The sequence below is a fragment of the Brienomyrus brachyistius genome, chromosome 16, assembly GCF_023856365.1.
Source record: "Brienomyrus brachyistius isolate T26 chromosome 16, BBRACH_0.4, whole genome shotgun sequence".
Lineage (NCBI taxonomy): Eukaryota > Metazoa > Chordata > Actinopteri > Osteoglossiformes > Mormyridae > Brienomyrus > Brienomyrus brachyistius.
The window spans coordinates 4,387,278-4,399,878 of NC_064548.1; the positions used below are offsets into that span (position 1 = coordinate 4,387,278).

At 41.3% G+C, this 12,601-nt stretch overlaps 1 protein-coding gene across 2 annotated transcripts; it reads left to right on the forward strand.

The window, feature by feature from the left end:
- Positions 1-2,690: 2,690 nt before the first annotated feature.
- On the forward strand, positions 2,691-12,297 carry LOC125709645 (interleukin-1 receptor-like 1). Of its 2 annotated transcripts, none has more exons than XM_048978305.1 (12): positions 2,691-2,928; positions 3,079-3,169; positions 3,515-3,560; positions 4,377-4,572; positions 5,689-5,869; positions 6,218-6,368; positions 6,955-7,026; positions 7,186-7,330; positions 7,519-7,664; positions 8,320-8,457; positions 10,681-10,845; positions 11,146-12,297. In XM_048978305.1, exons 3-12 carry the CDS (start codon positions 3,518-3,520, stop codon positions 11,538-11,540), a joined length of 1,632 nt encoding a protein of 543 aa, XP_048834262.1. In that variant the 5' UTR covers positions 2,691-2,928; positions 3,079-3,169; positions 3,515-3,517; the 3' UTR covers positions 11,541-12,297. The 2 variants fall into 2 exon arrangements, with proteins under 2 accessions (XP_048834262.1, XP_048834263.1); XM_048978306.1 differs by having other exon boundaries at positions 4,377-4,524.
- Positions 12,298-12,601: the final 304 nt, after the last annotated feature.

Sequence of the window (12,601 nt, forward strand, 5' to 3'; positions counted from 1 at the left end):
TGATCAGCAACAATACTCAAGTAGGCTGTGGCATTTAAACGATACTCGACACTTTGGCACCCAAAGTGTGCCAAGAAAATATCCCCCACACCCTTACACCACCATCACCAGCCTAAATTGTTGATACAAGGCAGGATGGATTCATATTTTAATGTTGGTTATGCCAAATCCTGACTGTACCATATGAATGTTGCAGCAGAAATCAGGACTCATCTGACCAGGTACCATTAAAGCTACTGGATGTTTTCTTTCTTTTTCAGCACATTCTCTGTAAAGCCTAGAGATGGTTGTGCATGAAAATCCCAGTATGTCCCACGTTTAACATGGTCAGAGGCCGCCTACTATTTTCAATGACTGCTGGGGGCTGGCTAGTGATAAACGAAAATGAAAAGAAATGAATACATTTATTGACAGTAGTGGAATCTACTAAATTCACAAAGGGATATTCACGATAAACATGCCCATTGTAGCTGTGGTTATGGCTAATGCAGGTTGCAGCCAGCAATAGTCGGTGGTTTTGTAACATTCGGTTTCTCAATAAAGGACACCAGCACTAGAGAGAAAGACCTGTTGGTTCTGTTGGTTCTGATATACCGAACTGGGATATGTTGCTGGAAACACATCCGACATTCTAACTTTGATGACATCCGAGTGTGTACAACTGCAGCAAAGCAGATAATGCAAGTTAGTCTCCCTGTGTCTATCCTTTTCTATACCAGGAAAGAAAAATACAACGTCTGTAGAGGTGTTTATAACTACAGACATGCAAATATACTTAGCTGTACAGAACACGAGTTTTAGTTCATTAGGATTGTTGTGATTTTTGACATTTTTATGTATTTTACGTATTTATTTTTATAGTGTGCAAATGAGTGTCTCTTGGGTTTTGTTATTGAGACTGACGCATTGCGTTTTACAACTGTTCCTAATTGTTTTTGCAGTTTTAATAATAATTAATTTTAAATCCTATTCTCCTTGCTGTACCAAAATTGCACTGAACTGTGATCCCAAAGCTGAAGTTTGTACTGAACTGTGAATTTTGTGTATTATTAGACCTTTATTGGCCTAATCTTATCTGTAAACTAATTGAGATGGCTGTCTGATAATCTGGGTATGGCCAGCAGGATGGTGGAAAGTTACTCAACAGGATGGGCTGGTAACATAAAACACGTGTTGCATACACCGATTTCTAATAAAAGTGCACAATTGATAAACCTTGTTGATAACTGTTTTATGTGAGGATTCAAATTTCTTTGGTGGTGTAAGGGTGTGGGGGATGTTTTCTTGGCACACTTTGGGTGACAAAGTGTCGAATATCGTTTAAATGCCACAGCCTACTTGAGTATTGTTGCTGATCATGTCCATCTATTCATGCCTACAGTGTACCCAGCTTCTAATGGCTGTACAATATACATAAAAGCTGAATTCCTTTTTTTCACTGTGCACATGAAAGTACATGAAAGCACTTTCACTAGTACATGAAAGCACTAACATAATCTCTTGGACAATCAACTTTGATCTTGTTAGCAAAGAAGCAGTATGCAACTTACATAGCAGCTAGCAAGTGGAACCATTCACCATAATTCAAAATTGTTCTTCTTCTGTGGTTTCAGGCAGAAAAATACTAACACAGTATTCATTCTCAGGGGGGTGCTTAGTACGCAAACAAAACACTTTGCATATCTTACTGACAATACAATCTCAGATTCTTTGCAGATTCTGTCAACTGCTCTTTTCTCAGCCCAGCTAGGAAGCTGTACAGTGTTTCTGCATGTTCTGCTTCTACACTGGTGTGAAGTGGATCCGTCGGTTCTGCAAACATGTGGCTTGACCCAGCCTTGACTTCATAGTTGCAGGGCTGCTGATGAGTAGGCTGATGGTTTAGCTTTGCTTATCTGATCACAGCAGGATCCAGTTAAGAAAAAAACAACAGATAATCCAGCTACATCATCAGATACACAGAAACATGTACATGTCAGTGTTACTTTCTGTTGATTTAGCAGACAGTTTTATCCAAAGTGCCACACGTTTCACAAAGCAGGGTCTGATAATCCTGGGTTAAGAGTCACGCTCAGCGGCCCAACAGTGAAGTCACTCTGCCAACCCTGGCACTTGAAGCAGTGACCCTCTTAATACAGGAAGTCACTCACCCTAACCCACTGAGCCACACAGCATCCCCACTTAGCATTGTTAATCCTGTGAATTATTAGGAAGGCAAAGCAAGCAACTTACAAAACCCCATTGCTTCCGGCTTCGCTTCCAACAAACACTGCACCTCATTGCAGGTGAGTAGAGAGGTTGGTTCCTGGACCTTGCCTCTGCCCTGAAATATCCATGCCTTCCCCATTTTGCACAGTACAGCATGGTAATATTTTACTTGTGGGGGCACAAATAATGTAGCAGTACACTCTCACTTAATGCATTAATTAACCAGAAACTAAGTGTTAGTTACATGCTGACCCAATGTTCATTCATCGTTAATCAGTTATAATGGTTCATGTATTTCATGCAGTTACTATATTTGTTCATGATTTATACTTGAGTAGTAATTGACTTACTAAGTTCCTCGTGCCCCTTCAAATAAAGTGCTACCATACATGAATTCTGCACCTAAATCTCTTGCTATAAAGCAGCAGACTGACTCAGTCCTTGCTCCTTTTCTTTTATGACACACACTAATCAGAGCAATTCAGAGCTATCAGGCTCAGTCTGCATGACGTCGACTAGACAGATTTGTCCAGCTCACTCTCAGCTCAGTAATGCGGTACCGTCAGCTGGATGTCTGCCAGGCTGCAGGTGGATTTGAGTAACTCGTCTCTCTCCGGCAGGACGTGATGTGAAATAAAGTATGGCCCAAACAGCACACAGCTCAGAGAATGTGAGCTGACTTTCAGTGCTATCATACTGGGAATTGACCAGCAGTCAAAGGTGAGATTCTACCAAATAAACGAGGCAGTGAAACAGGAGTTAAAGCTCTGTGGTACTTATGAGAGAGTATTAGTGCAAAGACTGTATCTGACTGGAGCACACAGTAGATTGAAATTGATTGGCCTTCTTTCCTGTTTATCATCATTTCAGTGGGTGTCTACTTACTCCTACCAGACATCACTTCACAAGAAATAGGTTACAGCATAATAAAACATATTCTCATCCCCAACAGAACATTAATGTAAGTATTTCTTTTTTCCTGAACTAGATCTGAATTGTGTGTTTGCAGGTAGTTCAAAATACATCTTTATCAGTCAGTTTTTCTAATGCTAATTGTACTTGCGGTATTTCTAATGCTAATTACAGAGAATTCATGCAATTCCTATATTTGTTCATGATATATTTCTTAATGAATGCACTAACAGATAATTTTGTTCATCATGATGTTCATGAATGCACTAACAACAAGTAAAAGACTGATAAAAGGCTAACAGGAGATTACATGCAGTATTTGGCAAAAGTTTTGTTAAAAATGTATTTACTGTAACATGTAACGTTTTGTGTCGGCTTTCCCTTCCCCTTTCAGAGGATGAAGCTGTTACAGTTGATGCTTCTGTTCAGTTTTACGCTGGGTAATCTTGAGAAGTTTAATACTTTATATTCAGTTACAGGCTTCATTTAATTTCTGTACTTTATATGTCAATACTTTTTAATTTTTTATGACATTCCCAGTCCACATTAAACTTTTTCTGGTTTATAATTGTGTGGGCAAAATATTTGACTGGAGAATTGGTGAAAATCAGGTCCTATTGACAAGGTGGCTACATTAGCAATCAGCAAAAATGGATAACATTTTAACAATTAACTGCACCTTCATAATGCCTTTATAATGCATTCATAAGCAGCATGTACATAAGTATACCTTAACATACCGTAACAGCTTTAATGTACATAAACATTAAACATTATACAATTATACGATTATAATGTTTGTTATTATCATTATTACTGTTCTATGAATGCAGAATGAATGCATTATAAAGGTGCAGTTAATGTAAAAAGTCGCCCAAAAATGTTAAATCTTAAATTTGTTAAGAATTGTAATTAACAAAAGGCCTCATCCATGATGGTAGGAGTATGTTAGGGTTAGGGACCGAGGTGACTGGTCCACGGACGTAGAGATGGTAGTCAGTCCCTCCTCTCTTTTTGAGATCAAATTATGAAACAAGAAACTCAGGAAAATTGTCTTGTCTTTTAAAAACACATTTTCTCACTTGAATGGAACAATTCCCTATTGTGATATTCTAAAATGTATTACCGCCTCAATTCTTTTGCTGCCAGCCAACCAATGCTTACTGTACAGTGGGATGATGGTTTGATGATACCTAAATGCAGTCACTGAATTTGCAGATTAAGTGTATTGTTTCGTGACCCTCAGTTTTTTTCAGTTGCAGAATTTCTTGAAGTCAACAATGTCATCAAGGGGGAGGCTGTCCGTCTGCCTCTTTACCCTCTAACAAACACAGAGTGCTTCTGGCACAGAAATGGAACACTGATCGGCTCCGACGCAGAGCAGCGAGTGTTCTGCCAAGCAGGGTATCTCTTCTTCCTGCCAGTTCTTCATAATGACTCTGGAGTATACCGGTAATGTGACGCTGCCGCATCATTTAGCCTTGTACATCTTAGCGAAGCTTCTCATGACATAATTTAGCTAAATCCAGGAGAGGCAGCTTGAAACGGATGGCTGGATTTATACAGTTACAGCTTCACTGCTGGTTTTCTGCACCAAGTTATTCCAAATGTAAATTTATTTCCCACTAGCAGTGACATTGCTGTGGATTTCTGCTCCTACTGCGAACTGAGGCATTAGTGACAGTAATAAAATCTTTTGTAAGGCTTATAACATTACTTTTCTCCAATTTCGCGGGTCTATTATACCAACAAAGGGTAAACAAAGGTTTTTTCTTCAGATAGTTGCTTTAGTGGGTTTCATTAAACACAAGAATAGTGATACTGGAACTCAAAATCATTATCAAACATATGTAGAATATCACTGATACAGAGGGTAAGGTGTCTAATTATAGCCTTTGTCCCTCAAGGCCCATTTGATGCCAAATCGAATGAAATCCAATACAAAAAGGGAAAAACTTGTGTCCAGAGAAACATAATCCAGTCCCAAAAAGGCCAAAAAATACAAGATATGCAGGATCCCTGTTAGCAACCCTAGAGATAAGTTCCTGTCCATATCCAGAATCACATTGCAGTTCCAGTTATTCAATTTCCCAAATCCCTTTGGGCTTGTTTCCTCAGTCGGTGCACAAAAATGAACTGGGCCTGTAAGCAGCCCCTTCCCAGCTCCATTTACACCACCGCCCTACCTCCTCACCAAACACAGCCAAAAAAATTCTTGTTTTCTTTTCCCTCCAAAATAAATTCCACCCCTCCACCTGGGACCTGTCCTCCCACAGATAATCCAGTCACCCTAGTGGTTGCCAAAAAAATGACAGGTGACAGCAAAGGAAACCATAGAAAAACACCCCATGGAACGTAATGGTTACAGGCCAGTAGGCTCACTTCACCAGTGTAAATATTATGGTTTAGTATTTCTCTTCATAAAAATGCATTTGAAATAAAACAGGACAACTTGTTTGATGGGTGTATGTGAGTGCAATTCACTTTTATTACTGTGTTATTTCTATAGAAAACATTGACATTAAATGATATCAGATTGCTAAAATAAGCCTGTTTTTGCTATTTGAGGCTAACAACCAAGCAAGGTCAATCAGACCTAGCAGTCCAGGTCTACGATGCGGAACCTTTCAATCGAACCCTCCTGTATAATTGTGTACTTGGGTCACCTGCCACTAATCCCAGGGTCTCGTGCCCTCATGGAGTATGGATGTTATGTCAGGATGTAAGAGGAAGTGTCACATGGTATAAGGTATGTGCAAAGATCAATCATATTCGGCAGTGCTTATCTTTTTAGAAAACATTAATTTAGGGTAACTTATTCACCTTTTGGAAAATAATTTTGACAATCATACATTTTTAAATTCTTAATTGTACAAGGGTAGAGTTGTGAGATTCTACTTCATATTGGTAACCTTTGGGTCACAAGTCCAAATCTTTGACTATTTAATTTCACTACATAATCAGTAATGTCCCCTGAAAGTTCATTGTCTCCAAAGTTAAGCTTGCACATGACATCTTCTCCGCCTTCATTAACTGTAAAGAGCTGCTCCAGTCCAGCTCCATCACAGACACCTTCACACATCTTTTGCCTTTTCAGGATTTTATACACAAACCCAAGATGTCAGAGGATTATTTTCGGATTTTTAACGCATCTAAAGAGCACGAAGGGATTTATACCTGCAGGTGCACATGGATGCACATGAATAAGACATTCATTACATCCGCATCCAGGGAATTCAAAATTATAGGTGTGGTTTTGTTCTCGCCGATTTTCCCAAATTACATATTTATTCAGAGAGGCTACAGTAGCCAGCAAGCATGTGTTTTATTAATTTGTATTTCTCAGAGGTTCAGCAGCAGGGAGCTGGGAGTGTCAGCTTTTGGTTGACAATCCCATGCCAAGTAATTAATAATAATTAAATTATTCAGTGATCAGTGGTCATTGTTGACACACCACAGCACACAGTGCACAACAACGAAATGTGTCCTCTGCATTTAACCCATATGTGACTTTCGTGACATAGCAGCTAATTCAGCACCTGGGGAGCAGTGTTTGGGGGCGGAACTTTGCTCAGGGTACCTCAGTGGTGCCTTGCTGGTCGGGGATTTGAACCCACAATCTTTCAATTACAAGTGCACTTGTAATTGAAAAACAAATAAAAATGAGGAAACATTTAACTGCAAGCACATTTCCCGACACAAGAGAGAGACAAGTTGAACTGTCATTGAAATAAAGCCAATTTCAAAAATCCAATGTATCTGATAATGGCCAGTCCATAAATACTCCCTATTTTACCTGTAACCATCTCTTGTTTTGCACTTGGGTTTACCCAGGCCCAAGTCCTGTCACCTATCCTCCATCTTTCAGATTTCCCGCCAATGGCACAGTCGAGACTGGAGAGTTAGGTAAGTGTGGTTACAGTAATCCATCCATGTTAGCAATCGGGTTAAACAGAGTCTTGCCTAGTGGATCAATTCAGTAACAATTCAGGGATTAACTGAGCTGAAATGGCATTTTACTTCTAAATTGTGAAACTATGAATCTAATGTCTGTTCACTATCCAGGTTCTCTAAAGGAGATGGTCTGTAAAGTTTCCTTTGGGTACTGCCAGGAACACTGTGAGGTTTGGTGGGAGATACGTGGGACTGATCCTCAGAAGGACAAAACTGCCAACTGTACGAACAGCAGGTTCTTTATGGAAACAAGCAGGTAGGTCAAATTAATGTGTACATTCAAAACATAAATGTGACTAGCAGGTAGAATGGGTATGAAGAAGAGAGTATTTTTGTTCTTGTGTGCCGGTTTTACATCATCTTCCATCGCTGAAGACCAGAGAGATTATTAGGATGGGGTTGAGGTCAGGGCTCTGTTTTTCATTCTGTGTTATTTGCTTTAAGGGAGAAAGAAAACAACATGAATATTTACAAGGCGGTTTTGACCATCTGTAAAGTGACCATGGAAGACTTCCAAGCTTCCAAGTTTAGGTGTGTCGCGATGACACTTAACCGATGGGACTTTGTGACGGTCTCCTTGACAAGAAGCGGTGAGATGATAGCTACACACCAGCATTCTCATACCTACTGTAACTGCCTACTGTATCTGACATCAGTGGGGAGAGCAAGAACAGGAATGAGAGTTTTGGGACTAGAATGCACTCAATACAGGCCTAATGACAAGCCTGTAAATGTTATTTCTCCTCATAAAGCTGAACTAGCAAAATTGATTTTAAGTAGCTGCTGCAGTGAACAGTGGTTTTCAGTTCTCATTTCAGTCTTTATAGGTCTTGTGATGAGTGGTGCCAAGCTACATTACTAACTAATTTGCTCCATAATTGCTGGCTTAGTTGTCATGTGGAGAATTTTATATGTCCCCATAAGAGTTGGGACATTACAATCACTGCAACTGACAACTGTTAACTGAACATGTGGTTTATTTACTGGCCTGGGGAAAGACAAAGAAACATGAATCAGTACATGCTCTGTCGCTCCATTTTTCTCACATAGTCATACCCAGCTAACCTTGTAATATACATATACACAACCGTCTCTGCCCTAATTATACTCAGATACATCCTGAATATCCGAGGCACTGATGGTAGAATCTAGCAAATGCTGTATCCTTCAGTGCTCATATATGGCACTTTGTTAGCCAATGGTTCTGACTGGCATTACAGCATACGCCTGTGTTTTGTCTTACAGAGACAGCGTATAAAGACCTGATAGTACACCTGAGTGTTATGGCGGTCCTGGTCCTGACTACTGCAGCTTTCAGGGTCTTCATGATAGATTTGGCTCTTATTTTTCGAGATGTTTTTAAGATGCATAGCAGTATAAAAGGTCAGTATGAAATGACATTCAAACATTCAAGTATAACAGACAGTGCCCCCTTTGCAGCTATAACACCTGCCACTCTTCTGGGATGGCTTGCTGCAAGATTTTGGAGTGCCTCTGTGGGAACATTTGCCCATTTATCCAAAAGAGCATTTGTGAGGTCAGGCACTGATGTTGGATGTGAAGGCCTGGTTCACAACCTCTGTTTTAGTTCATTCCAAAGGATGGGGTTGAGGTCAGGGCTCTGTATTCCATTCTGTGTTATTTGCTTTAAGGGAAAGAGAAAACAACATGAATATTTACAAGGCGGTTTTGACCGTCTGTAAAGTGACCATGGAAGACTTCCAAGCTAAGTCAGGTTCTTCCACACCAAACTCGCCAAACCATGTCTTTACAGACTTTGCTTTGTGCACAGTCATGCTGGAAGAGAAAAGGACCTTCCCCAAACTGTTTCTACAAAGTTGGAAGCATAGAATTGTCCAAAATGTCTTAGTATGCTGAAGCATTAAGAGTTCCTTTCACTGGAACTAAGGGGCCTAGCCCAAACCCAAGCCAACCGCCAAACCCAGACTCAGACTGCCAGACAGAGAAGTGTGATTCATCCAGCCACAGAACACAGTTCCGCTGCTCCAGAGTGCAGTAGCGGCGTGCTTTACACCACTGCATCTGAGAGTCATTGGTCAGCCCCAGCACTTGACACCCCTGCTCTGCTACTTTACATGGTCTGGCACTTCATGGCTGAATTTCTGTTGTCCCTAAACTTTGCAATAATACCACTTACAATTGCATGTGGAATATCTACCAGGAAAGAAATTTCAGAAACTGACTTAATGAAAAGGTGGCATCCTATGCTTGAATTCAGAGCACTTCAGAGCAGACTATTCTTTCAGAAATGTTTGTAAACTTCCTCAGTAATCTCAGAGATGTGAAACAACAGCAGATAATTTTTTTGGCTTTTTAGACAATGTAAAGATTTAAAAATCAATTTTTCCAAATGAGGAGGTTGGAAAGTAGGCAGAGACCCACAGAATTTATTTTTAAATATACAAAATTTACCAAGCAAAATTAAGAAGTTTATCAAACAAATTGTACCATCATCAAAATAAAAACATATCTATAATCTTTTAAAGTAAAAGCATATGAGTGATTGTTGAACCTGAAGATATGAATGAATGAACATTACACTTATATAGCACTTTTCAAGACACCCAAAGCCCTTTGCTGAATCAATGGGGAGCCACGACCACTGTGTAGCACCCACCTGGATGATGCAACGGCAGCCATTCTGCACGAGTATGCCTCCCACGCAGTACCTAAGGTGGTGAAGAAGCATGGCTTCCCTGTCACTGCACTGGAGCATTGGGATCCACACAGACCACAGGATGGACTACTCTGTCACTGCACTGGGGCATTGGGATCCACACAGACCACAGGATGGGCTTCCCTGTCACTGCACTGGGGCATTGGCATCCACACAGACCACAGGATGGGCTACCCTGTCACTGCATTGGAGCATTGGAATCCACACAGACCACAGGATGGGCTTCCCTGTCACTGCACTGGGGCATTGGGATCCACACAGACCACAGGATGGGCTTCCCTGTCACTGCACAGGGGCATTGGGATCCACACAGATCACAGGATGACATAACCTGTTAGCCACACCAACACCTCATCCAGCAGCAACCCAGCTTTCCTAATTGATCTCCCATCCAAGTACTGACCAGACCCAAACCTGCTTAGCTTCAGGCGGATTACCTAGCCCAGGGGTGGGCAATCTTATCCAAAAAGGGTGTTGTGTGTGTGGGTTTTGCTGCAACTCCCAAATTAGATTACTATTTAAAGGACTGATTGGCTACAGGGGCCTCACACATGGGTTCGAACAGCTAACCTAAAGATTTTCCCAAAAAGCTACATATACACCAACCCTTTGCGGATAACACTGCCCACCCCGACCTAGTCTGAACTGCAGGTGGTATGGATGCTTTCATTCACTCATTCATCCATCCATCCATCCATCACAGTAACTGCTTAATCCCAACCGGGGTCTCAGGGGAGCCTATCCCAGGAACAATGGACGCATTGCAGGAACCAACCATGGGCAGGCGGAAACCCACACAAACACGGGGAGAGCATGAAAACTCCCTCATTCATTCATTCATTCATTCAAGATATAATTAGCAAAGTCTAACCTGTTACTGTCTTGACTTGCCTGAATGTTGCTTTCAGACGGAAAGGTGTATGACGCCTTTGTCATGTATCAGACACACAACATGGAAAGGAGAACTGAGGAGAGAATCGCTCATTTTGTTTCCAATGTTCTGCCTGATGTACTTGAGCGAAAGTACGGTTACAGCCTATTCATCTGTGGAAGGGACGACCTGCCAGGAGAAGGTACAGACAAAACAAGCTTCTGTAGACACAGAGTTTAAATGTATTTGTTGGACATCTGTCTTTATTGACCATATGTACGAGGTACCAAGGGGCCAAGGAGCTTTTGATCCAAGTACAAGAATTTGAGTTTTATCCTTGAGAAATGGTTGAAATTGCCTCAGCAAATATTCAGTGTACTAATTATTTAAATTTGTAGCCTCTTTGTGCTGCTGGGGTGAAAAATATCAGCAAATATCATAGGCTTATTTATTTAAAGCCTGGTACCTTAACAATAAAACTTCCAGTTTTTTGATCCACCAGATTGTGTGGAGATGGTGCAGAGCCGTGTGAAGCTGAGCCGGAGGCTGGTGGTGGTCCTAACCCCAGCCTGCACTGGTCCAGATGGCACATCTGCACCAGTGGCCGAAGATGCTACCTTCCAGTTAGCTCTGCATCAGGCACTAGTCCAGGAGGAGCTGAAGATCATCCTGATCGAGTTGGAGAGGATGGACGGATACTGCCACTTGCCCCAAGCCCTGCAGCACCTCGCCCGCAAAACCACACCTCTGCGTTGGGAGGAAACTGGCTGCAGCTCCGGAATGTTCTGGAAGCGTGTGAGGTACCAGATGCCTCCAGCACCCATCCACCTGTCATATGATTCCTGCATGAGGAAACTACAGCCAGAGATTCAAACACCACTGAACATTTACCACTGAATGTTTAAGGGTGTGATGATGAGCTCTCTTCAGGCCACAGCAAATTCATATATATAGATACACACACACACACACACACACACACCTGTTGTTACGGGCCGTAAGTTTCCCATGGCTGTGCTCGTGTTTTCGCTTCAGCTCCGCCTTGTTTTCTGGTTTTTGATTCCCGTCTCGCTCTTTTTGTACCTTCGCTGTGGTTGATGTTCAATCTCCCCGCTCCATTTTCTTTGGTTTATGTCTTCGCTCGCCCCCCTCGGACACTCGCTTCGACTTGTGTGCCTGTTCTGCGTGTGTGATGGTATTGGTGCGTAGGGAGTGACGGCCATTTTGTTTTGCGAGTGTGTGTTTGATTGTGTTTATTTGGTTAGGGAGTCAATTGTAGGGTTTGTCTTTTGATTTCCTTTTCTTTTTCACTGAGCGGAGATTGGCTGTGGGTTGCTTGGCAGTTGAGGATTTTTGTTTGTTAATTTAACCATGGTCATTCCCCTTTGCACCAGGTTATTTGTTCAATATCAGTTTTGTGTGTGTGAATAAAATATAAAAATACAAAAAATCCCTTGTTCCCCTTACCCTGTTTGTCCTTTTATCCAATTCCCCTTTCCCTTTAATGCTGTTACACTCCAAACCTAGACTGGAGCTCGTAACGCTGTATATACTGTATGCTATGGATCAGTTATCCCTGTATGTGCTTTCACTGTAGCATGTTTCAGTTGTCAGAATTATTCATCATTTCACATTAAATTCCTATTGTCCAGAATGCAGTTGAACATCATTGTCTTAAATTGGCGTGGCTAAATGCAGTTGCACGCTTACAGTCATGTGCAAAAAAAGGAGTAAGAACATAAGAAATTTACAAACGAGAAGAGGCCATTCGATCCATCAAGCTCGTTTGGGGAGAACTAAACTAATAGCTCAGAGTTGTTAAAATAGCTCAGAGTTGTTAACATCTTATCTAGCTCTGATTTAAAGGAACCCAGGGTTTTAGCTTGCGCTACACTAACAGGAAGACTATTCCATACTCTAACTACACACTGTGTAAAGAAGTGCTTTCTTAAATTCAT